At 38.9% G+C, this 27,227-nt stretch overlaps 1 protein-coding gene across 4 annotated transcripts; it reads left to right on the plus strand.

The window, feature by feature from the left end:
• The first annotated feature begins 406 nt into the window (after positions 1–406).
• Positions 407–26,906, plus strand: xkrx (XK related X-linked). Of its 4 annotated transcripts, none has more exons than XM_066648478.1 (4): positions 407–498; positions 8,183–8,624; positions 23,175–23,440; positions 24,228–26,906. In XM_066648478.1, exons 2-4 carry the CDS (start codon positions 8,218–8,220, stop codon positions 25,013–25,015), a joined length of 1,461 nt encoding a protein of 486 aa, XP_066504575.1. In that variant the 5' UTR covers positions 407–498; positions 8,183–8,217; the 3' UTR covers positions 25,016–26,906. The 4 variants fall into 4 exon arrangements, with proteins under 4 accessions (XP_066504575.1, XP_066504572.1, XP_066504573.1 ...); XM_066648475.1 differs by lacking the exon at positions 407–498 and adding an exon at positions 893–996; XM_066648476.1 differs by lacking the exon at positions 407–498 and adding an exon at positions 957–996 and having other exon boundaries at positions 8,180–8,624.
• Positions 26,907–27,227: the final 321 nt, after the last annotated feature.

Genomic DNA, 27,227 nt, shown 5'->3' on the forward strand with positions numbered 1-27,227 from the left:
CACAACCTCCAGGCCCCTGGAGCTGTGTGACTGTCACACTACCTGCTGCGCCACATAATAATATGTAATATTTAATAAAATAAAGAAAGAAAGTAAAAAGGAAAGAGAAAAATAGGCTAAGGTTGTTGAAAAGGTTCCCTGCAACTTTACCTCAGTAAGTAATTCTTGTAATTCCAGCAGAACAAGTTGTGGCCTCTGGGGCAGACTGTCAACCCTCAGAAAATCTCAGGTGCATGAGGATTATTTTACAAATGTCAGTAATAATAATAATCACATGATCTCTTTACTTCTATGTCAGATTAGATGTCATAAACTGTGTGCAGTATGTGTGTATAAAAGGTGCTTATGAGCACAGCTTATGCAGAAAGTCAAGGAAATGGGACACACCCTTTGTGTTATAGCTCCACAGGGAAATGTGGGCCCATCCAACAAACAGTGCAAAGCTGCAATATATTTGATATACTGTGATCTAAAAAGCATATCTGGTGGCCTTTAAGGGTAAGTCTTTATTGCCCCTAGAGTAAGTTCAGTGATATAGCTGCACACATTCCACATACCATCTGAAACCAAGCTTCCAAAGCCTTGCAGACTATTTTTATTTTCCTGAGTTATGTTTAATGTATCACTCCGTGCAGCGAAAGGGAGAATACTGCCCCCACCTTAGAGTAAGTTTACAGATGAGTATAAGTCACATATAAAATGCACCGGTTGTCTGTTATACGGGCTTTAACGGGCCGTGTGCACTTCAAAGAAGACGCTGAGCCTTAGATTTAGAATTGGGACAGGGCCCTAACTTTCCTGTGAATGAGGCTTGCATTGGGACCCTGGGGAAACCATGAGAGCTGTCAGTAAAAACGGCATGTTGGGACACACCTGGCTTTTCTGATCACACACACACACACACACACACACAGAGAGAGAGAGAGAGAGAGAGAGAGAGAGAGAGACAGCCACAGGGAGCTGGGACGTACTGCGCAGCTGCTGATGGAATGCAGGGTGAGACTCTTCTCAGTTCTGTTGGTGTTTACGACTTTAACTCGGTTTAAACGAGGGCGTAACGTCGAGTGTCTCGGACAGAGGAGCCACACAGCAGCAGAAACACGCGGCTTGTGCGGGCTCTGGCTGTTTCTGGGAGTTGTGTTGGGCTCGAGCAGTGAGCTGGAAGTGGAAAGTGAAGGAGAAAGGGGGGGTTGTTGTGTTGGGGCTGGGGCTGCGGTCACTATGAGGGTAAGTGTCCAGCTCGGCTCTCTTTTTAAAATAAAGTCAATGAGAAATAAGCGCAAATAAATGGTTACAGTATTTTCCAGTGCATCTCAGTCTGGCCACGTGTACAACTCAATGCGTTCTGATCCAAATAAATACAACAACAACAGAAACCCTGGGGCTTCAGCTGGAGTCGGCGGTGCTCAGAGCCAGGGCTGGGGTTCTTGGGGCTGGGTGATTGGGCAAATGTGTCGAAGGGCGATTTTAATAAACAAAAATAGCTGCGATTTAAATAGAACAAATATGCCCTAGAAATAGAAGCTCAATTAATAATACTACGACTATTATTAGTATTAGTACTATTATCATTCCTTCATTTGCTAATTGTGATTGTGTAAACAGTGGACCCTGTGAGCTAGATATGATATTATTAATATAGATATTATTCTAACTTGGGAGAGATATGTGTGTATTATTTGGGAGAGATGTGTATTATTTGGGAGATATGTGTGTATTATTTGGGAGAGATATGTGTGTATTATTTGGGAGATATGTGTGTATTATTTGGGAGAGATGTGTATTATTTGGGAGATATGTGTGTATTATTTGGGAGATATGTGTGTATTATTTGGGAGAGATATGTGTGTATTATTTGGGAGATATGTGTGTATTATTTGGGAGAGATATGTGTATTATTTGGGAGAGATATGTGTCTTATTTGGGAGAGATATGTGTCTTATTTGGGAGAGATATGTGTGTATTATTTGGGAGAGATGTGTATTATTTGGGAGATATGTGTGTATTATTTGGGAGATATGTGTGTATTATTTGGGAGAGATATGTGTATTATTTGGGAGAGATATGTGTCTTATTTGGGAGAGATATGTGTGTATTATTTGGGAGATATGTGTGTATTATTTGGGAGATATGTGTGTATTATTTGGGAGAGATATGTGTATTATTTGGGAGAGATATGTGTCTTATTTGGGAGAGATATGTGTGTATTATTTGGGAGAGATATGTGTCTTATTTGGGAGAGATATGTGTGTATTATTTGGGAGAGATGTGTATTATTTGGGAGAGATATGTGTCTTATTTGGGAGAGATATGTGTGTATTATTTGGGAGAGATGTGTATTATTTGGGAGAGATATGTGTCTTATTTGGGAGAGATATGTGTCTTATTTGGGAGAGATATGTGTGTATTATTTGGGAGATATGTGTGTATTATTTGGGAGATATGTGTGTATTATTTGGGAGAGATATGTGTGTATTATTTGGGAGAGATGTGTATTATTTGGGAGATATGTGTGTATTATTTGGGAGAGATATGTGTCTTATTTGGGAGAGATATGTGTGTATTATTTGGGAGAGATATGTGTGTATTATTTGGGAGAGATATGTGTGTATTATTTGGGAGAGATATGTGTCTTATTTGGGAGAGATATGTGTGTATTATTTGGGAGATATGTGTGTATTATTTGGGAGATATGTGTGTATTATTTGGGAGATATGTGTGTATTATTTGGGAGAGATATGTGTGTATTATTTGGGAGATATGTGTGTATTATTTGGGAGAGATATGTGTATTATTTGGGAGAGATATGTGTGTATTATTTGGGAGAGATATGTGTCTTATTTGGGAGAGATATGTGTGTATTATTTGGGAGATATGTGTGTATTATTTGGGAGAGATGTGTATTATTTGGGAGAGATATGTGTCTTATTTGGGAGAGATATGTGTGTATTATTTGGGAGATATGTGTGTATTATTTGGGAGAGATGTGTATTATTTGGGAGATATGTGTGTATTATTTGGGAGAGATATGTGTGTATTATTTGGGAGATATGTGTGTATTATTTGGGAGAGATATGTGTGTATTATTTGGGAGAGATATGTGTCTTATTTGGGAGAGATATGTGTGTATTATTTGGGAGAGATATGTGTGTATTATTTGGGAGAGATATGTGTCTTATTTGGGAGAGATATGTGTGTATTATTTGGGAGATATGTGTGTATTATTTGGGAGATATGTGTGTATTATTTGGGAGAGATATGTGTGTATTATTTGGGAGAGATATGTGTGTATTATTTGGGAGAGATATGTGTGTATTATTTGGGAGATATGTGTGTATTATTTGGGAGAGATATGTGTGTATTATTTGGGAGAGATATGTGTGTATTATTTGGGAGATATGTGTGTATTATTTGGGAGAGATGTGTGTGTATTATTTGGGAGATATGTGTGTATTATTTGGGAGAGATATGTGTGTATTATTTGGGAGAGATATGTGTGTATTATTTGGGAGAGATATGTGTGTATTATTTGGGAGAGATATGTGTGTATTATTTGGGAGAGATATGTGTGTATTATTTGGGAGATATATGTGTATTATTTGGGAGAGATATGTGTGTATTATTTGGGAGAGATATGTGTGTATTATTTGGGAGAGATATGTGTGTATTATTTGGGAGATATGTGTGTATTATTTGGGAGAGATGTGTGTGTATTATTTGGGAGAGATATGTGTCTTATTTGGGAGAGATATGTGTGTATTATTTGGGAGATATGTGTGTATTATTTGGGAGAGATGTGTATTATTTGGGAGATATGTGTGTATTATTTGGGAGAGATATGTGTGTATTATTTGGGAGATATGTGTGTATTATTTGGGAGATATGTGTGTATTATTTGGGAGAGATATGTGTATTATTTGGGAGAGATATGTGTGTATTATTTGGGAGAGATATGTGTCTTATTTGGGAGAGATATGTGTGTATTATTTGGGAGATATGTGTGTATTATTTGGGAGAGATGTGTATTATTTGGGAGATATGTGTGTATTATTTGGGAGAGATATGTGTGTATTATTTGGGAGAGATATGTGTGTATTATTTGGGAGATATGTGTGTATTATTTGGGAGAGATATGTGTGTATTATTTGGGAGAGATATGTGTCTTATTTGGGAGAGATATGTATTATTTGGGAGATATGTGTGTCTTATTTGGGAGAGATATGTGTGTATTATTTGGGAGAGATATGTGTGTATTATTTGGGAGAGATATGTGTCTTATTTGGGAGAGATATGTGTGTATTATTTGGGAGATATGTGTGTATTATTTGGGAGATATGTGTGTATTATTTGGGAGAGATATGTGTCTTATTTGGGAGAGATATGTGTGTATTATTTGGGAGATATGTGTGTATTATTTGGGAGAGATGTGTATTATTTGGGAGATATGTGTGTATTATTTGGGAGATATGTGTGTATTATTTGGGAGAGATATGTGTGTATTATTTGGGAGATATGTGTGTATTATTTGGGAGAGATATGTGTATTATTTGGGAGAGATATGTGTCTTATTTGGGAGAGATATGTGTCTTATTTGGGAGAGATATGTGTGTATTATTTGGGAGAGATGTGTATTATTTGGGAGATATGTGTGTATTATTTGGGAGATATGTGTGTATTATTTGGGAGAGATATGTGTATTATTTGGGAGAGATATGTGTCTTATTTGGGAGAGATATGTGTGTATTATTTGGGAGATATGTGTGTATTATTTGGGAGATATGTGTGTATTATTTGGGAGAGATATGTGTATTATTTGGGAGAGATATGTGTCTTATTTGGGAGAGATATGTGTGTATTATTTGGGAGAGATATGTGTCTTATTTGGGAGAGATATGTGTGTATTATTTGGGAGAGATGTGTATTATTTGGGAGAGATATGTGTCTTATTTGGGAGAGATATGTGTGTATTATTTGGGAGAGATGTGTATTATTTGGGAGAGATATGTGTCTTATTTGGGAGAGATATGTGTCTTATTTGGGAGAGATATGTGTGTATTATTTGGGAGATATGTGTGTATTATTTGGGAGATATGTGTGTATTATTTGGGAGAGATATGTGTGTATTATTTGGGAGAGATGTGTATTATTTGGGAGATATGTGTGTATTATTTGGGAGAGATATGTGTCTTATTTGGGAGAGATATGTGTGTATTATTTGGGAGAGATATGTGTGTATTATTTGGGAGAGATATGTGTGTATTATTTGGGAGAGATATGTGTCTTATTTGGGAGAGATATGTGTGTATTATTTGGGAGATATGTGTGTATTATTTGGGAGATATGTGTGTATTATTTGGGAGATATGTGTGTATTATTTGGGAGAGATATGTGTGTATTATTTGGGAGATATGTGTGTATTATTTGGGAGAGATATGTGTATTATTTGGGAGAGATATGTGTGTATTATTTGGGAGAGATATGTGTCTTATTTGGGAGAGATATGTGTGTATTATTTGGGAGATATGTGTGTATTATTTGGGAGAGATGTGTATTATTTGGGAGAGATATGTGTCTTATTTGGGAGAGATATGTGTGTATTATTTGGGAGATATGTGTGTATTATTTGGGAGAGATGTGTATTATTTGGGAGATATGTGTGTATTATTTGGGAGAGATATGTGTGTATTATTTGGGAGATATGTGTGTATTATTTGGGAGAGATATGTGTGTATTATTTGGGAGAGATATGTGTCTTATTTGGGAGAGATATGTGTGTATTATTTGGGAGAGATATGTGTGTATTATTTGGGAGAGATATGTGTCTTATTTGGGAGAGATATGTGTGTATTATTTGGGAGATATGTGTGTATTATTTGGGAGATATGTGTGTATTATTTGGGAGAGATATGTGTGTATTATTTGGGAGAGATATGTGTGTATTATTTGGGAGAGATATGTGTGTATTATTTGGGAGATATGTGTGTATTATTTGGGAGAGATATGTGTGTATTATTTGGGAGAGATATGTGTGTATTATTTGGGAGATATGTGTGTATTATTTGGGAGAGATGTGTGTGTATTATTTGGGAGATATGTGTGTATTATTTGGGAGAGATATGTGTGTATTATTTGGGAGAGATATGTGTGTATTATTTGGGAGAGATATGTGTGTATTATTTGGGAGAGATATGTGTGTATTATTTGGGAGAGATATGTGTGTATTATTTGGGAGAGATATGTGTGTATTATTTGGGAGATATATGTGTATTATTTGGGAGAGATATGTGTGTATTATTTGGGAGAGATATGTGTGTATTATTTGGGAGAGATATGTGTGTATTATTTGGGAGATATGTGTGTATTATTTGGGAGAGATGTGTGTGTATTATTTGGGAGAGATATGTGTCTTATTTGGGAGAGATATGTGTGTATTATTTGGGAGATATGTGTGTATTATTTGGGAGAGATGTGTATTATTTGGGAGATATGTGTGTATTATTTGGGAGAGATATGTGTGTATTATTTGGGAGATATGTGTGTATTATTTGGGAGATATGTGTGTATTATTTGGGAGAGATATGTGTATTATTTGGGAGAGATATGTGTGTATTATTTGGGAGAGATATGTGTCTTATTTGGGAGAGATATGTGTGTATTATTTGGGAGATATGTGTGTATTATTTGGGAGAGATGTGTATTATTTGGGAGATATGTGTGTATTATTTGGGAGAGATATGTGTGTATTATTTGGGAGAGATATGTGTGTATTATTTGGGAGATATGTGTGTATTATTTGGGAGAGATATGTGTGTATTATTTGGGAGAGATATGTGTCTTATTTGGGAGAGATATGTATTATTTGGGAGATATGTGTGTCTTATTTGGGAGAGATATGTGTGTATTATTTGGGAGAGATATGTGTGTATTATTTGGGAGAGATATGTGTCTTATTTGGGAGAGATATGTGTGTATTATTTGGGAGATATGTGTGTATTATTTGGGAGATATGTGTGTATTATTTGGGAGAGATATGTGTCTTATTTGGGAGAGATATGTGTGTATTATTTGGGAGATATGTGTGTATTATTTGGGAGATATGTGTGTATTATTTGGGAGATATGTGTGTATTATTTGGGAGAGATATGTGTCTTATTTGGGAGAGATATGTGTGTATTATTTGGGAGATATGTGTGTATTATTTGGGAGATATGTGTGTATTATTTGGGAGAGATATGTGTATTATTTGGGAGAGATATGTGTGTATTATTTGGGAGAGATATGTGTGTATTATTTGGGAGAGATATGTGTGTATTATTTGGGAGAGATATGTGTGTATTATTTGGGAGAGATATGTGTATTATTTGGGAGATATGTGTGTATTATTTGGGAGATATGTGTGTATTATTTGGGAGATATGTGTGTATTATTTGGGAGAGATATGTGTATTATTTGGGAGATATGTGTGTATTATTTGGGAGAGATATGTGTATTATTTGGGAGAGATATGTGTGTATTATTTGGGAGAGATATGTGTGTATTATTTGGGAGAGATATGTGTATTATTTGGGAGAGATATGTGTGTATTATTTGGGAGAGATATGTGTGTATTATTTGGGAGATATGTGTGTATTATTTGGGAGAGATATGTGTGTATTATTTGGGAGATATGTGTGTATTATTTGGGAGAGATATGTGTGTATTATTTGGGAGATATGTGTGTATTATTTGGGAGAGATATGTGTATTATTTGGGAGATATGTGTGTATTATTTGGGAGAGATATGTGTATTATTTGGGAGAGATATGTGTGTATTATTTGGGAGAGATATGTGTGTATTATTTGGGAGAGATATGTGTGTATTATTTGGGAGAGATATGTGTGTATTATTTGGGAGATATGTGTGTATTATTTGGGAGATATGTGTGTATTATTTGGGAGAGATGTGTGTCTTATTTGGGAGATATGCTGCGTTTCCCTGCTGCTGTGACACTGCATTTTTTCCCTCTATGGATCACTAAGGGTCTTCATTTAAATAAAACTAATATAACCAGATGCCAGACCTGTCAGATCACAGATACTTCCTTCAGTTGAATTTGTCTTCTATGAAAATGCGATGTTTAAAGCAGAACTGGCTCATGATTTTGATTGTGTTTCCTTATTTTAACTGTGCTGTGTGAAGCAGGTGCAGACACGTGTCTGTGATGAAGGCTGACGCCGATGAACCCCAGGCAGACGCAGTGGAGCCGTGGTGAGGGTGAGATGGAGGAGGGTGAACTGGATGTGCCGGTGGCGATGGACGGCGGTGTTACTGAGCTGCCGCATGGAGCTGGGCCGCCCAGTGAGAATGGCGGTGTGGTGCTGGTTATTAACCACAGCAGAGTCACGCCCCCCCTCAGTGTCCTCTGGGCCACCGTCCTTTTCTGTGCTGAGTTTATCTGTGCCTCTGTACTCTGCAGCCTGTACCACAACAGTGGGGATCGGATCTGGATGGGTTTGACCATCACATTTGTGCTGGTGCCGTCTGTCCTCACCCAGCTGACTCTAACGTTCATCCACAGGGATCTGGGCAGAGACCGGCCTCTAGTCCTTTTCATGCATCTGCTTCAGATGGGGCCAATTATCAGGTTAGTGATTACAGCCTCTGTTTTCCACTAGGTGTTAGAAGGTTGCTCTGAGGGTTTGATGGCACGCAGACACGTTAATGCTAGTGAGAACAGATGTTGACGTGGATGTTAGTTCTGGATCACTCCAGAGAATGCTGTTTATCAGTAATGAAATGTTTTTATTCTTTTTCTACATTGATACATCCCCTTTAAACATTGTTATTTAATTGAAGTTTTTGAAGCTTGTCTTTCTGTGCTGCAGTAAAGTAGTTTAGTCAGTTCTCTGGGTAGGACTTACTTAGATCTTGATATGTTGCTGTAAGTATCTGATGACATTCTGCTAGGAGAGCTTTAGTAATTTCAGGTACTGATGCTGGACGATGCTGGTTCTGTGTCAGAAAAACACTTCAGTTTATCACAAAGGTATTGAGTGTATGAACGTGATTGGTTAACACGCAATGGGCAGAGATATTCCAACACCCTGCCATGAACTGGTAAAGCTTGGTCCAGTTGTCTGTGGTTTGCAAGCTCTCTCTGTCAGAAGTGAAGGGGTAAATGAGCAATATCATTTTATTTTTTTGTTCCTGTATGCTTTTTTTTTCATAATTTGTTAGAAGTGCTGCAAAAATCTCAGTGTACTGTTTTTCTTGAATGGAGGATAATGTTACTTGCTGCCCCTGTGGAAACTGCAGAACGATATGCAATAAATCTCTGCTGCCTCTGAGGCAGATTGTAAAGAAGAACATTTGGCACACTTGATTGATGAGTGTTGCAGAACGACACACAAAACTATGAAATAATATAATGCTCTGCTCCCTCAGAAGCTGCACTTACACGCCCCGTTATTGTATAATAGTTTGTAACACTTTCAGAGGCAGGAATCCTAACTCCGATAGCTCGATAGATACTTTATCAATCCCAGAGGGAAATTCAAGGCACCCCATAGCTATTCCACAAACGAAAGTTAAATATCTAAATAAGATATAGACAACAAACAAAGAAATATAGAACTAAATATAGAATATAATATATTTAATAATATATATATTGGCAGGTAACCAATTACATTCTTCTTCCTCCAAGGCAGCACTATCTTCAGAACCATTTTGAATATTCATTTTGCACACGAGCAAAAACTGTTGGGCTCTTGCTCACAATTGGTACTGAGCATGGCAAATTTGGACTCATGCAGCTGCTCTAAGGTTTTTCGTTTTGTTTTCATGTTTTTCTGTTGAGATTATTCAAACTGTGTCCACAGTGTGCGCATTTAGTAGCTGCAATTACTAGATAATAATGGCTGTCCATTTGTGCTACACCATCCTGGTAGATAACACTTGGCTCAGTTTGGTCATTTGGCCAGATAAGAGTGTTCCAGTGTTGTAATGACATTAGCCACGGCAGATACAGATATATCTATGGGTTGCACTCGTGATTTTTATTATTTTTTGTGGACGACTTGGTGGTTGCAGATTATCTGTTTTCAGAACATGGCAGACAGGGTAAACAGATGGGAAAGATGGATGAATATTTCTCATACACAGCTCCACTCCCAGTGCAAGAGTCTCACAACATTTAAAGGCTAAGCACCACTTAATGGACCTCCATGAATATTTTTGAACATTATTGTAGTTACTGACAGATATAAGTATGAATTAAAGTGAAAATAGCAGCTTAATTTGCTTTAAAACTGACAATTTTATTAAATTGACGGAAAAACCCGAGCTCGCTGCGGAAATTCTCGAACGCGACCGTGACGTCACTGGTGGACAACAGCTGAACAACGCCGCGGTAAAACACCGTTATGACTGACTGTTATGACAGTATCTAGCTAAATAACCAACATTATTCATGACAATAGCCTAGCAATAAGCTAAACTCAAATGTAGAGGTACCGTTATTCTTGTAAATGTGATCGAAGTCGAACTCGAATTCATCCGACACCATAAACCTCCGTAATGCAGCTTTGTAGCCGAGTATAATCTGAGCCACCGAGTTTAGCGAGTCAAGCTAACGTTAACTAACACCAACTAAAAGAGGCGAAGTGAGTGTCCTTACCCTGTTTACCTCCATGTTACAGAGGCTCTTGAACACCTTTCGTTGGTGTCCTTACATGCCCATATTGTTGGAAAAGCGCCAGTGAAATGAGCTACAGATAACGGAGTGAGCGGAGGGTCCTTTCCAAAGTGCCCGTTTAAAGTGGACAAATTTAGTCCATTTTCTGGATATTTTGGGATCTTTGGGCCATTTGTTCACAGATGTCCCACTGTACATTGAATGATTGCAGCCAAAAACAACACACCTTTTCCTCATTTTGCACTAAATTAAGTGCAGCTTCTAGAGTTGTTGTCCACCATCTACGTCACAGGCAAGACGCCTATTAGAGTTTCCCAACACCGTTGGGGGGGGGGACCAACGGTCTTTTAAACCTTATTCCTTCAATTAGTAAGAAATAACATGTTTTCTGACTCTCAATAAACAAGTTATTGTTTACACAAGTTAGGAACTCAAATTCCACTGTATTTATTTGTTTGACACTTTCATAGAGCTGCTGCTTAGCCTTTAAAACCACAGAAACCCACGGCCTCTTTGTGTCCAGGGTAAAGGACCCCACTTTCATAATGAGGAGAAAAATACTGTTATCTGCAGTTAGCCACATTAGCATTTTCATCACAGGGTCTAGTTGAATTTCTTAATGACATTAGATTCCAATGGATTTCTTTGCCCTTTATGACTAACTAAATCTGTGTGGGTTATTCATACACAGATTATATACAAGCTTCCGTATCCTGTTATTTTGATTGTGTTTTGTTTTAGTGGATAAAAGACTACAGCCACAGATTTGAAATAATCTTTTCCAGCTGTGTATTTGGGACGCAGTTCCTCTACTGACACAGACGAACAGCTCTGTTTACAAATGTGACTCTGATACATGGTCAGGGATCCATACTTATTTCTTTAATTGTATCGTCTAAGTGAGGACTAAAAGCGTTGAACAAACAGTAAAACAATTTAAACATCACAGTTTTTGGAGTCGTGTGATTAGAAATGATTATGTTCTCAGTACAACAGCTTTACCATATATCACCAAATATAACTTCAAAATGTTAGTCAAATATAAGCATCGTTCCGATTTTTATAATCACCCACCAGTTTTATTTGGATGTGTTCTGTAATTGAACTGTTCTTTTGATCAGGCCTCAGCGTGAGTAAGTGTTTGTTTGTGAAATAGACCTTGGGTAACACCTCTGTGTCGCTGTAATAATCAGGGACAGGTCTTAATTACAGTGAACCTTGCCAAAACATGTTGAAACAGGAGCCTCAAATGTGTGGGTTACAGTTGCCATAGTATTTACAGGAGAAGACCGTCCTTTTCTAAAAGTTTTCTTCGTGTTAATAAACTGGCCTTATACTCGCACCTGGGGGCCTGGACGTATGAGATTATGACCCCAAAACCATTTTAAACATGGCATGGTCTATACTTATTCACTGAGGGCACATTAGCAGTTGTATTATTTATCTCAAGTGGGTCATACATTTAAAGGCAAAGGTATTAAAAAAAAAAGTTGCCAGTGCCCTTTTGTTTCAAAGCAGGGTTTTACCTTACGTTTAAATGAAGACAAACAGTAGGACACTGAAACACAGCTGGCAGCAGCAGTTGTTATTCTTTATCTCCATCAAATTTCCACCCAGTTATTAATCATTCCCCATTCCACCACTCAGTCTTCTCCCTCAGGTTGCAGTAAAGTGCGTACTTCCTCTGAACCGCAACCCAATGATTCTCTTTAAATTGTTTAAGAATATCATGAAATATTCATCTAGTGTGACCAGACGTACTCTTTTACCCGGACATGTCCTCGTTTTTAGACTTGAAAAATGTCCGGGTGGAATTTCACAAACGTCCAGTATTTTGTTTTTCTAGCGCTTACATAGAATTTTCGAGAAGTTTCGTTCACAAACTAGTCCCGCCCTCCCCTACTCCGATTGGTTCGCTTGAGTGAGAAGGGGGCGTGGTGAAGTAGCCTAAAATCTTCTGATTGGACGGACTGACTGTAGAGCTACCGTTATTGGTCGATAACCTTCTCTGTAAACATTTAATTGGTCAGTCTGCACGTCAGTAGTCCTTGTTTACGTCAGGCAAAGCTCATGTACCCACCCTCATCTCGAGCAGCTGTGCTGACACGGAACTGTAAATTCTCGGATGAATTAAAAAAAGAAATGCCCATGTTTTCCCATGTGTAGCAAATAAAGGTGTAAAGGACCTAGGTGTCCTCTTTTTCTGCATCTCAGATCTGTTCACCCTCATTCAACTAATCTCTAGATGCTTGTTTATGGGATTTATTTATTTGTTTAGACAGAGAAAATGTCTTATTAGAAATGTGTATTATCTTTATAATATAATTACAAAAATCTCATAGTGCATTCTCAACACTGCTAACTGTGCTAAATATGGGAGTAAATCATTTTGATTTGATTTAATGAGAGACTTTAGATCAATTATGGATTTTCCACATAGGAGTCTTTCACTCTATTTAAAATCTATTTTTATTGTTTGAGAGTTTCACAACCTTGATAAACAAACAGATGTGAGTCATGTTGGAGCTGAGAGCTGGGTGACAAGGCACAGTTCAGCTATTTATTCAAATGCTTGTTTGCCACCCCTCCCAGGGAAATTTCACCAGTCCTGTTTTAAAACGCAGCAAACACAAGGTACAGAGACGAGAAACTCCTGTTTACAAAAGACACCAGCTGTTAATTTTCCCAATTAATAATTGGACAGAACTTATTAGTGCGGATAATGGCATATCTACAGTTCTGTTGTGTAATGTTTTCAAATTTCAGCTGAGACGGTCAGAGGGAGCATGTGATCGCTCGATAAAGCGTGCGTTTATTTATTTTTTCTTCACTGACGAGTGGAAAATGAATCTTAAATCTAGTATGACTGATTTCGTATGATCATTTTCAATGTGGCTTTAGAAATAATATAATTATTCAGCTTGATATTTCTTGTTTTAAAGGTGTCATATGTAAAAAGTTCCTACAAACAGAATTTTCTTTTAGTTTCTGTTATCCATTCGTCTAAGAACATGGGTTTTGTGCTGTGTGTTTTGTAGATGGCATGAAATTCATAATAGTCCGGTCTCCAATCACTGCGAAACAAACAAGAGTGCAGAGAAACCAGCACAGACAAGAAAGAAAACAAAGTAAAAATGACTAAACAACAGTGTTTCTGCTCCTCATGCCTCAATGCTGGGCCTTTGTTGTTTGAATTGAACAGAGGCTTCTCACCTCTGAGTGCCTCATGCTGAATTGAGCTTTGGCTCATTTAAATTTAGAGGAACAGATGCTGAAACCGTGTGTGTGTGTGTGTGTGTGTGTGTGGAAAATGAGTAAATGTCAACCCACTTCTAGACAATATTATTTGTTTTAAGTGACTTTTTTCCATTGGCAGTTAATGCAATTTCCTTCAAGTACTATATTCTGCACTTTCACAGGATAAAATCAATTAAAACACAGAATATTCCAGAAATAGGTAAAATAGTCACGTGTACAACAACCTCCTAAAAATATTATAAATAATAACTATATCTATGATTTCACTTATTTTCACTTATCTTTTTATTAATGTATTTATTTTTGCGGTGTTTGCACTGTGTGTTTTGACGTTGTCTGTGTAAGTGATCTCTATGTGTGAGCTTGAACGTCTGTGAGAATATGAACACGTGTGTATTGTGGGTCTGGGTGTGTTCTACTGCTGAAGGCATTTGAATGTGGAGAGTGGGAAAGGGCCACACTTCAAAGAAGTCGTTTGGAGTTGAGTTCACCTTCAGGACGTGAGATAGCTGTAAAGAAACAGTACTTCCTGATTTACAGTACTCATTTTTTATTCTCACCTGTTACCATTTATATTGTTGTGATTAAACTATTGTGTATTATTAGGTTGAATGAAATGAAGAAACAAAAACCAAGTCATTAAAAACCCATTGCACCGCTAGTTGATTTTAAAGCTGAATAAATGTTTGGAATGAGCAAAGTAAACAGACAATATTAGCTCAAGGACTCGTTTGGTTTCCTCAGAAAATGAAACTGTTTTAACTGTGAGAATGAGTAAACCTAGAAACTACGTGACTAATGTCTAATTTGTATTATACCTCTTTACTTCGTAGGTTGCTTTGGTCCTAAACATCATCACGATTTTCTGGTTTTATTTAAAAACTGAATTAATGTAAATATTGCAGTTTCAAGCTGCAGTTCTTTAGTGTTTGAGGCAACGTTATTTTCATCAATTGTTTCTCATTGCGAGACTAGCTTTTAATTTGCAGAAATATTAGGACAGTTTGCTGTCTGAAAGAGTTATTCAGCTGCAGATGAATACTGAAACACTGAATACTCAGTGCTGTAATATCTCAGATGCTGAAATGAATCCATGGCAAAAACCTAAAACATCAGGAGAAGTAATATGATTTCTCTACAAGCTGAAGGTGGTCGGCAAAATCGCTATCCACTTGTTAAATGTGACGCCACATGTAGCGTTTTCCGGGTCCAATCGCGCCTTTGGCCCAGTGTCATACATTCATCACATGTGTGTTTACTGTTTGAATGAAGCTGAACGTCTCGATCAATTCTGTGTTCTCAGTTCAGGAGTTCAGAATAACGTCAAAAGAAGCAAACATGTCTTTGGCAGCCCTTTTGCACATTCACAGCTCATTCGGATATGTGTGAGCTGCCATGAAGTCTGTGCTGTGCTGTCTCTCCCTCAGCCCTGTCTCTGTCTCTGTCTCGTAGAGTAACTGCAGAGAGAGCCGAGTCTCCTGCTCATGGTCAGTCCCGGTGTGGTGTTGTTTTTTAATGAATAATTTGCTACAAGGTCTGAAAAGCCACTAAAACTAGCAGCAAAATCATTAAGAGTGGGAGAGGAAGCAAAGCACTTCAGGCACAAACTCCCCACTGTGGCACTCTGGAAAAACTGCTCTTATTTTAAAACACACTCTTTCTTAAAGTACCAGTGCTAGTTTTATGGCGTATTGTACTGTTTTTAACAGCAAAGTGTGATGGGAAAATGCAGATTAACACTAATGAGTGATGGTTAATAATAACTAATGACAGAATATATTCAGGGAGCAGTGGTTCTGATTAATCTTGGTTAATTCTTACTAAAGTATGTAGGCCTTGGTGCTTAAAGGTGAAGGGACATATTGCATTGTGTGGTTACGGTGACCTGTTGGAGGAAGGCCCTGAGCAGATTAGAAGGAAGGCAGTCAACAACTGAAGGACATCTCTCACTATTTTTCCTGGCAGCTACAAAGTTGGAGATAATGAGGCACCAATAAGGGAATGTTTGGGTTGATGGAATGAGACATGATGTAATAATGGTGTACGTGACTGGGGTCCTATATATGGCTTGGATTTGTTCAATGAACTCGAGAGATAAGAGAGAATCTTTGACTGCGTGTCTTATTCCTCTCCTCTCCCCAAAGAATTCTTTGAGCATTGATCTTTCGATTTTCCTGGTGATACGCCTAGAAAAATAGATTAATTTTAAATTTGCCGTAACACAAAGTATTGAAAGTAGTTTCCAGTACCGTATGCCGTGCAACACTACGTCAATATTCCATGATTGTTGAATTTCACTGAAAAGTGGAAGCATTTAGGAACCACAGCAACACAATGTGAAGTTACAGAGCGAAGAGTGTGAGGTGAACAGTGTGTAATATTCACCCAAGCTCTACAGACTCAACAGCTGCTGAACTCCAAACCTCCTCTGACATTAACCTCACACAAAAACTGAGAGTAGCTGAATGGCATGGGTTTTCATGGCTGAACAGGTGCATTATCAAGTATAACCGCTTATCAAGTTCAGGGTCGCTGTGTCTGGAGCCTACCTGAAATCATCAGTCCTTCACAGGGTGACACACACTCACACCTAGGGACACTTTAGTCACCAATCCACATACCGACAAGAGTTTTTTGGACTGTGGGAGGAAACCGGAGTACCCGGAGGAAACCCACGCAGACACAGGGAGAACACACCACACTCCTCACAGACAGTCACCCGGAGGAAACCCACGCAGACACGGGGAGAACACACCACACTCCTCACAGACAGTCACCCGGAGGAAACCCACGCAGACACAGGGAGAACACACCACACTCCTCACAGACAGTCACCCGGAGGAAACCCACGCAGACACAGGGAGAACACACCACACTCCTCACAGACAGTCACCCGGAGGAAACCCACGCAGACACAGGGAGAACACACCACACTCCTCACAGACAGTCACCTGAAGGAAACCCTTGTTGTTGTTTTTTTTTTTTTTTTTTTTTTTTTTTATTAAAACAGCATTGTAAACATTTTAGGAACTGAAGAGACCTGTTGTTGTAGTGCTGAAAATGAAGTTTTATTTCCTTGATATGTGACTGATATAGGATTTTAGTGTTTGATTTGTTGGACCACAGGTCAACAGTCTCAAATGAGCTTAGGCCTAGAGTAGGTGACAGATTCTTTTGGATCTTGTTTATGTCTGTAATTTCCTCTTTGAATGGTTGAGTTTTGACTTGTGTTTGTAGATGTGGTGGTTACATGTGATAATGATACTGTGCAATTATTTGTCGTTATACAACTTGCAACGAAATGTGTCTTTCGTATTTAACCCATCTGTGGCAGTGAACACACACACACACACACACACACACACACACTCTAGTGCACTAGGGGTTGTGAACTCACACCCAGAGCGGGGGGCAGCCATCCCCGTCGCCTGGGGCGTTTGGGGATTCAGTGCCTTGCTCAAGAGCACTTCAGCCATGGATGTTCCTGCCAGTCCTGGGAAATGAACCAGTAACTTTCCGGTACCAAGCCTGGTCCTCTAACCATTAGGCCTTTGCCAAACGTGTATCACAGTCATCTGCTACTGGTTTTTGGTCTTGTCTCCTGCATACAGAGATATCACCATATTCTGTATCTGACTCTCTTCAGGATATTATATGCCTTAAATGAAGAAATCCCTAGGTTCTGTGGTATTTTACATTGAGAAATGTTTTCCTGTTGCACATTTTGGCTCTCTAGTCTGTTTTTTACAGAATGGTGAACTCTTCCCTCTTTACTTCTGATTAAACCAAATCTTGTTGTAGACCTGTTGTCACTTACCTTTCACTGCATTCTGTTTTTATTTATATTTTGCTAGGATCCCAATGTTTGGAAATGCTGTGGTAAGTTGCTCTGGAAAAAGCATTTGCCAGATGCTATAAATGTAAATATATAAAATAAATCTGCATCTTAATCTACTCTTTAATATAAACAAATCTGCACTGCAAGGTACGCTGTGAAATCATCGCTTCCCGACAAATGAATCTATTTGTAAAATAAACAACTGCTAAAAAGAGAATGGGTTTTGTTGCAGTCTCCAGTTTGGAAAAAAAAAAAAGATCATTTCTCAAAATGAGGGTTGTGTAAAAATATGTAGCTGAACAAGGCTCAGAAAAATGGCTTAATTTCATGTGCATTTCCATCGTGCTCTCCATCCTCTGTACATTTGTGTTTTCATTTCTCCACAAAGTGCTGAGATGTGATTATGGAGAGTCTGATCTGATTTGTGAGCTCCTGTCTGATCTAATAGTTCGGACTCGTATGTCTCACGTGGCGTATGCATATGATTTACAGTCCTAATCTTCTCCTCTTAGCGAGTGAAACAAATGTAAATCTTGTCAACAACGGTAATGTTTCTTCTTATGACATCGTTGTAAGAATGATCATGAGATTTCTGGAAATATTTTGGGGAACTTTTTTTTTTCTCTTGTTTTTACAAATGAAATACTTCTAATTTGTTTAGATATTTTTGGCATTTTTTAAAATGTGGTTGAGGTTGTGGTTAAATTTAATAAATGAAGTGTGTGTGTGTGTGTGTGTGTGACAATGACCAATCTCTGTGTTTTTCATGTGCCGCTGTAGGCTCTTGTTTTAATCTGTTTTAGATTAGTGCTGGTTGTGACTGTCATGTGACGTGACTCGTATATTTACTGTAACACCCATGTAAGATTTACTCTGGAAGCTCAGGTCATAGGGTTTGGTTCTGCTGTTTATCAGATCACCAGTGGACATACGCTGTTTAGACTAACTCACAGTCTTTAGAACCTTTTCCTGTTTGGACCGAGATATAATTTTTACTGGCGTTGTGTTTGTGTTATTGTGGTGAAGATGGAATGCTTTTCAAATAAAAGAGTGAAGGCAGATATTTATTAAATTAAGTATTTAAATGTTGTATGTCGCTGTAGATTTTGGAAACTGAATGAAGGATTTTCCCCAAGGATGTGTATCCTTTACTCTCTGTGTCTCTCTCTGTCTGTGTCTCTCTCTCTCTCTCTCTGTCTCTCTCTCTCTCTCTCTCTCTCTCTCTGTCTCTGTCTCTGTCTCTCTGTCTCTCTGTCTCTCTCTCTCTCTCTCTCTCTGTGTGTGTGTGTGTGTGTGTCTTTTCTCTTTTTTTTTTTCTTTTCTTCTCTTCCATATGTTTGCGTTTTTCTGGATGTATTTGACCTCCTGGTTTTCTGCTGTGTTCATATTAAAGTGACAAGTTGTGTTTAATCACAAAGAGTTGTTAAGAAATCCCGAAGTCTGTGTGATCATTTCCATCATAAAACCATTCTTTAATGCGTCGCAGTCTGAGTGATCAAAGGTCACAGAAGGTGGTTGTGGTTTTCAGCCCTGCCTTTTAGGCGCAGATACTAATATTATTAAAACTACTATTAGTAAAACTACGATATCCTCGAACGTTTTGGTGATTATACGCACTGCAGAATGTCAAATGACTACAGATACTTTTTGAGGAACATTCTTCTTAAACATTTGGATGATCTACTTGTGTTTATTTGCAAATTGGCAAAGTATTTTACCCATTTTAAATGTTTATAAATCATAATTCTAAATTTGAAAGCATTAGCAGTTTTACACTGCTTTAAGATCAATAACGATATTCAGTCTCTTGTCTTTGTCATTGTTTTCATTTGAAGATACGTTAAAGTGGACTCACAAATCACTGACTGATGTCTGTTACTTACAGTGCGTCTGGAATTGACACGTGTACGTTCCAGTAACAATGTAGGGGAATAAAGGCAGTGTAAGTGTGTGTTAGCTGCTGTACTCACTGATATCAGAAGACAGCGTGTCTGTGGTTTTTGTAAAACAGTGTGTGACGAGCTTCAATGTGTGAAACCTACTGTTAAACTTGTTTAGTTTCTACAGCATTGTTCTGACTCATACATTTTATTCATGGCTGAGGCAGTACGTCAGTCTGAGCCGTTTTACTGAGCTCTGGGACTGGACTGTGTCCAGCTGCATTCTCAGCAGATTACAGTGTGAGAGCTAGTGGAAGCACACGCTGCATTTTTTTGCTCATGGGGAGGATCCTCCTGTAAAAACCATCATAGAGATTCTGCACATTCAGAGATAAGAAACTTCTGGAGAGGGACCCCACCCTCTGCTTCGCTTGTGGCCACACGGCGGAAAAGAATGTTTTACTGAGTCATTTTAAAAACCTTTTTAATGCGTGTAATTATTCTATTTATGAGGAATATTGTAAGAATATTGTATGGTTATTCAATCAGTTTTATTCTGAACTTGTTTTAAGGAATAATGCAGATTTGGAGTTGTTTTGCAGGTCATGGGGATAAGACTCTGTGGAGATGATTTCCTCAAAACAAATTTGGACGATATACCTTTGTCATCTCGTAATTTTCGTGTTTTTTCCTGTGTGGCGCCCAGTGGCCTGCAGCAGTGCAGTGGTGATTTCACTGTAATGTGTTTTCTTTCTCTAGGCCTCAGTCAAATTGCAGTAGTGTGGGAATTCATCAGAGAATTGTCTCAAAAAACAAGCCTCAACACAAGATTGCAGTGAATTTATTGAAGATAATTTTGTGAATAATTCTGGAAATAAAGAGAAAGTCTGTGTAGGACAAGGCCGGACACCACTTTGAATGAGTGTGACCATTAAATCCATGCTGCTGTGATAAATCTAGCCAAATGGACTCAGGAGTGATTCGTAAAAACGTTGACACGTAGGAGTCATTGCATCAAGAACTGCAACCTGAAAGATTACTAACGAGGAGAAAGACATACGTTCACACAGACGTTTTCTATTCTCTAGGCTAAAGTTGATCTTAGGTACATTCCAAAATATTGATCTCAAAATACAGTAGAAACTTGTGCTGTCGTCACGAGAGATACATGAGACATACAGGAGACATACAGGTGCATCTCAATAAATTACAGTATAATCAAAAAGTTAATTTATTTAATTAATTCAAAAAAGTGAAAATCTATTTCAAGTGTTTATTTCTTTAAATGTTGATGATTATGGCTTACAGCCAATGAAAACCCAAAGTCATTATCTCAGAAAATGTTGTTATTATATAAGAGCAGTTTATAAAATGACATTTAATACAGAAATGTTGGTCTGAGAAGTCTGTACTTGGTCAGGGCTCCTTTTGCGTGGCGTGGAGGAGATCAGCCTGTGGCACTGCTGAGGTGTTATGGAAGCCCAGGGTGTTTTGATAGTGGCCTTCAGTTCGTCTGCGTTGTTGGGCCTGGTGTCTCTCGTCTTCCTCTTGACAGCACCCCTCAGATTCTCTATTGGGTCTAGGTCAGGTGAGTTTACTGGCCAATCAAACACAGTGATAGCTATGGTTATTAAACCAGGTACTGGTACCTTTGGTAGTGTGGACAGGTGCCAAGTCCTGTTGGAAAATGAAGTCCACATCTCCATAAAGCTTTTCAGCAGTGGTGGGGTGCTTTAAAAGTTCCTGGTAAATGGCTGCACTGACTTTGGACCTGATACAACACAGTGGACCAACACCTGTGACACGGCTCTTCAAATCATCACTGACTGTGGAAACTTCACACTAGACTCCAGCAGCTTGGACTGTGTCTCTCCACTCTTCCTCCAGACTCTGGAACCTTGATTTCCAAATGAAATGCAACATTTACTGTGATCTGAAAACAAGACTTTGGACACTGAGCAACAGCCCAGTCCTATTTCTCCTGGGCCCTGGTGAGACGCTTCTGGTGTTGTCTCTGGGTCATGAGCGGCTCGACACAAGGAGTGCGACAGTTGTGGCCCATGTACTGGACACGTCTGTGTGTGGTGGCTCTTGAAGCACTGACTCCAGCAGCAGTCCACTCCTTGTGAATCTCCCCCACATTTTTGAAAGGTCTTTTCTTTACAGTCTTTTCAAGGTTGTTTTCCCTGTTGCTTGTGCACCTTTTTCTACCACTCAACTTTCCATTAATATGCCTGGATACAGCAGGAGTGTGTCAGTGACTACCTTCTGGTCCTCTGTGAAGTCAGCACTCTTCCCCATGATTGTGGAGCCAACTGAACCAGATTAAGGGACCATTTGAAATCTGTTCGTAATGAATCTATAATATACGAGTTTCACTTTTACTGAAATAAATTAACTTTTTGATAGCGTTCTAATTACTGGCGCCCCCTCCAGGGTGTGTTCCCGCCTTGCGCCCATTGATTCTGGGTTAGGCTCTGGACCCACCGTGACCCTGAACTGGATAAGGGTTACAGATAATGAATGAATTATATTCTAATTTACTGAGATGCACCTGTATGTGAGGACTGTAGAGCGGCATATTCTACCGTTTTTAAGGTAAAGCCTTTCACTGAGAGTGTAATTTATTTATTTTATAATAGTATTATAAGTGTATAATTATTTAAATATTGTGTTTCAGGTGTGATATTATGAAATTGTTCATGTTTACAACATATAATTCGTTTGTTCAGTGAAAACTATTTTATTGAAATCACATGTTTTACAAGAAATTCTGAAGATTCTGGAAACAGTGGAAACGTTGTAGTTTACACAACGACACTTCCCTGACAGTGACAATGCAACAACAGAGAACACAAACACACCCTTCTAGTGTTACAGTGAAAAGGAACAGTGTTGAAGACCTACTGGGAGATTTCTTTATACACTAGCGCCCTCTTGTGGAAAAACACTGACAATAACCGTTGGATAGCACTCACACTTAAAAGAAATGTGTAGATTCTAGTAAAACTTGCTGAAGTGCGTGTATTTAAATAATATACTGATGGATTGTTACTTTCCTGAGTACTTTTTAATTATAAACATTTTCCTCGTGGAGGTTAGTGAGTAGCTTGGAATGAGTCTTTTCCTCCTGGTCGTATTCGGTGACACGATTCTTTCAGTGTTTTTAAACTGATTGAGTCACCACTGACTGTGGAGTTTGACCCTTTTATTTTAGAATAAATTTGTACTTTTATTTTGTACCGGCTATCGTTTTACCCACATTAAAGCACTTTATTTCAAGTTCCCTTGCCTTCAGAGACATTTATTTGAGCCTCATCCTTACCACAAATCTAAAGGAAGTGGACAGAATACCACCTGTTCGTCTTTTTGGAGATGAATTGAATGAATGGCGATAAGTTCATTATTTGCATTTGTATTTATTTATTTATTTAAGAGTCTCCTGTTTGTCGTATCGTGCTGATGTCCTCTACTCTCTGAACTGTAGCTTCCCTTGACTGAGCTCTTTCTCGTGTGCTGCAGGTGTGTTGAAGCTCTGATAGTCTACTGTAAAGCTGGCAGAGAGGAAGAGCCTTATGTCACCATCACAAGGAAGAGGAAGCTGAAGAATGGGAAAGCAGTGGGCTCTCCGATGGAGTGGGAGATCGGTCACTCTGAGCGAAAGCTTGCCGTCCACCGTAATGCCTTCAAACGCACGGCTGTAATCCAGGCTTTTCTGGGCTCCACTCCTCAGTTAACACTACAGCTGTACGCTTCCATTCAGGAGAAGTACTTCATTCCCACGAGAGGTGAGATCAACTGAGCATTTTCTTTAAATTCACTGAGGGTAATGAGCTGCTAGTTTATTAGGTGTGCACCTACCATCAGTAGATTTTAATTTACTGCATTCTCCCATGTCCCTCGCCCTTACCTTTTACCATCATTCATTTATTCATTTTATGTAACCACCTCATCTTGTGAAGGTTAAATATAAGAGTGACACGATGTGGCAATTTTGAATTATAATATTACAGTTCTAATATCTGAATATGGTAAATAATTAAAAATGTAATTGTTTAAAATAAATTGCCTATTTCTTACATTCGATGCCAGCGTCATGATCCCAAAAAACATTGGGATGAGTGATGTTTACCACTGTGTTACATCACCTCTTCCTTTAACAATGCGTTTGGGAACTGAGGAGACAAATTGCTGTAGTGTTTTAAAGTGAAATAGTTTCCCGTTTTTGTTTGTTTAAAGGATTCCAGCTGCTCAACAGTTTGGGTTTCCGTTACAGTAACTTCATAATGCACAAAATGTTCTCAGTGGGGGTGTGATCTAGTTTAGCACCTCTCTTTTTTTTCAGTGGACAGTGTTGTTTTAATCCCTGCTGATTATGGAATAGCATGGTCTTGGTTAAAAGGAGAAGGTCCGTGTGGTAGCATGTTGTTCCAAAACCTGTATATATTTATCACTTAATGATGTCTTCACAGACATGAAAGAGATCACAGATTATTATTATTGTTGTGTATGTATTTCCTGACACACACACACACACACACACACACACATCCCTCTTTTTCTTTTCTTTTTCAGTTGCTCTGATGGCCATTTCCCTGATCTCAATCACATACGGAGCTCTGGTGTGCAGTGTGTTGGCCATTCAGATCCGCTACGATGACTATAAAGTGAGGCTGAGGCCCGGAGCTTACCTGTGCATGGTCCTGTGGCGAGGGTTAGAGATCACAACCAGGATCGCCTCACTGGTCCTGTTCAGCACTGCACTTAACTTCTGGGTCATCCCCGTGGGCCTGGTCAATCTGCTCTTCTTTTTCTTCCAGCCCTGGGTGGAGTTCTGGGTGCGGAAAGGCTCTCTCCCAGAGAACGTGGAAAAGAATTTCAGTAAAGTGGGCACAAGCGTGGTCCTGTGTATGGTGACTTTTCTGTACGCGTGCATTAACGTGTTCTGCTGGTCAGCCGTGCAGTTGAACCTCTCGGACCATGATCTGATTGAGAAGCAGCCTCGCTGGAGTCGCCTGGCCGTCTACTACACGCTGCGCTTCGTGGAGAATGTCGTCCTGATGGTGCTGTGGTACTTATTTCAGTCAGACTTTTACGTGTACGTCTGCGCTCCTCTCTTAGTGGTGCAGCTGGTCATTTGCTATGGCCTGGCCATCCTCTTCATGCTGCTTTTCTATCAGTTCTGTCATCCAGCTCGAAAACTCTTCAAACACAACGTGGAGGACTGCTTACGGTGTGTTTGCTGCCGCAGAAAAGCTCAGTCACAGCCTCAAGATAATGGTAAACTAGTTCCAGAAGACTCTCAGACCCCAGACCTCAACAGAGAGACGGACATTCTGGAGGACACTATGGAGGCAGCTTGATCATGCTGTGTCTCTCACTGCAGAACATACCTCAGCACGGAGAATCATCTCTTAGCTAGTCACTGTGTCTGTTTTAAACATAAGATTGTTGTAAGTCTATCATCAGCATTATTACACTAGGTGCGCGAGTACGTTTTAAAGTGCTTTTGTGTAATTTAATATTGTAATTAAAAATTGGAACGTTCTCTTGCACTTTTAGAATAAAAAATATAAATGTGATTTTATTCACCAAAGCCATGCAATAACAATTAAGTTAAAAATCCTCACCATCTTTAAATCATCTTTAAACCAAAACTCTCACGTACTTTTGGATGCTATTTTATCCCCGAGGACAGATCAAGAGCTTTTCATTTGAACTCATAACGAACTTCTCTTCCCTGCCTTAATTTTTAGGTTATTTAATAATAAAATGACAACGTGAATTTGAATGCTATACAGCAGGTGTCGTAAAGTGATGAGAGCGGGAGAATGTTTGAATTTTAATTTCAAATAAATGTTACACAAAAATGCTTTAAAACACATTTGTACACGTGATAACATCATAACACCTGCTCGTCCAGTGATTCTTCTGAAACGAGTATTTATTTTAGCGTATTAACAGGGAGTTTGTGCTCTTCTGGTTGTGCTTTACTCTAACTTTTTGGGACAGCCACTGGAGGTCAACTGCTTCAGCTGGTCCCCGAGGTCCTGGATGAGCTCCTTTACTCCAGACAACAGTGTCAGTGTTCCACAGCCTAATGAAGTGCTGGTGGCCTCTTTAGATCGCGATAATTCAACTTGTTTATTGACGTTTTGTCTTGTTTTACCTTGACAATGTCTGGATTCATTGGCACGTTACAAACAAACGATTTGCCAGTGGAGGAAGATGCGTTCTTCGGATACAAAAAGACTTAAAGCGGTGTTTCTCCCCCTGGGTCCTGGAGGTACTCCATTTTAGTGGTTTCTCTGCTTTAACACACCCACTGCATCTCTGAGAATGAGAAACTGATGCTTTGGGAGAAGTGAAAGTGATAAATGAGCAGGGCACAGTGCCTCCAGGACCAGGGCTGAGAGAGACTTGAGCTAGTGGGGAAAATAGAATGGTCCTAAAATAGTTTAAATCGTGTTAAAGTGCTCTTACAACAATCTTCTATTGAGACGTTAGATACATGCACTGGACTGAGGTGTTTTCATTGAATAAGAGATTATTTTCTGCAGTGGGACTAGCATATTTGCACCGATCCATGCTCAGGACTCTTGCATATTGTTTGATTAAAAACAAAGGTAATTAAACTGAAGCTAATGCTGTGATTTCAGTGTTTTTAGCAGGATTTACAAACCTTTCTGACCTCAGTGCTTTGGTGTGGAAATGAAAGGAGGTCATTGTCTGTTTGGGCTGAAGTATACCCCAAAGAATGTCCTTTTTTTTTTTCTGTTGAGTTATTCAGAGATTCACAAAGCAGGCCTTCGGAACAATGCCAGTCCTCTCCAGTGGGGGCCCAGGTGTTGGCCAGGTGTGTATGTCGGAAACATACCGAATGTGTGACTTGGTTGTTGCCTCCTTTTGTCTCTCATAGAGCAGCTTTAACAGTTGAGCTGAAGTTTCATTTCCCTTAAGTGCACTTTGAAACTAAGAAAATTCATGAAGCCTCTTCAGAACATTGTTTCCTTCAAGATTTGGAGGAAGTCAAACAATGAAGCTGTTTGTATTGTGTGTGTGTGACACATTCTTAGTTTTAAAGCTTCTTCAGAACGTGATCATTAACAAAAAATAATGAAACAACATTAATTTGAAGTGCTCTCCCCAAAATAAGAAATGTCTTAAAGTGTTGCAGATGTGTTTTGAAGTTAAGTTCTTGTGCCTGAACAATGTGCCTCCCATCTACTGAATGTATCATATAAATAATATTAATAAAGTATTTTGAATGTCTGATCCATGCGTTTGCCATTTCCAGCTCAGTTTACAGCTGCTGCCCCAATGTTGCAGCTACAAAGAATGCTATTACACAGGTGTTTATCCAACCTTTACTCATTTGGGAATAGTTTATACTAAATTTTGGAACACTGCAACATTGCTGAGCGTTCCATGGCATTCAGCCACACAAACATTATTGAGGTCAGGTCCTGGGGTTGAAAGATTAGTTCTGGATCGCAAACACCGCTCCAGCTTATTGCCGAGATTCTGGATTCTGTGGAACACAAAGCGCAACGCTGGCCAACACTTCGCATTGGG

This window comes from Hoplias malabaricus, chromosome 17 (genome assembly GCF_029633855.1).
Source record: "Hoplias malabaricus isolate fHopMal1 chromosome 17, fHopMal1.hap1, whole genome shotgun sequence".
In the NCBI taxonomy this organism is placed as follows: Eukaryota; Metazoa; Chordata; class Actinopteri; order Characiformes; family Erythrinidae; genus Hoplias; species Hoplias malabaricus.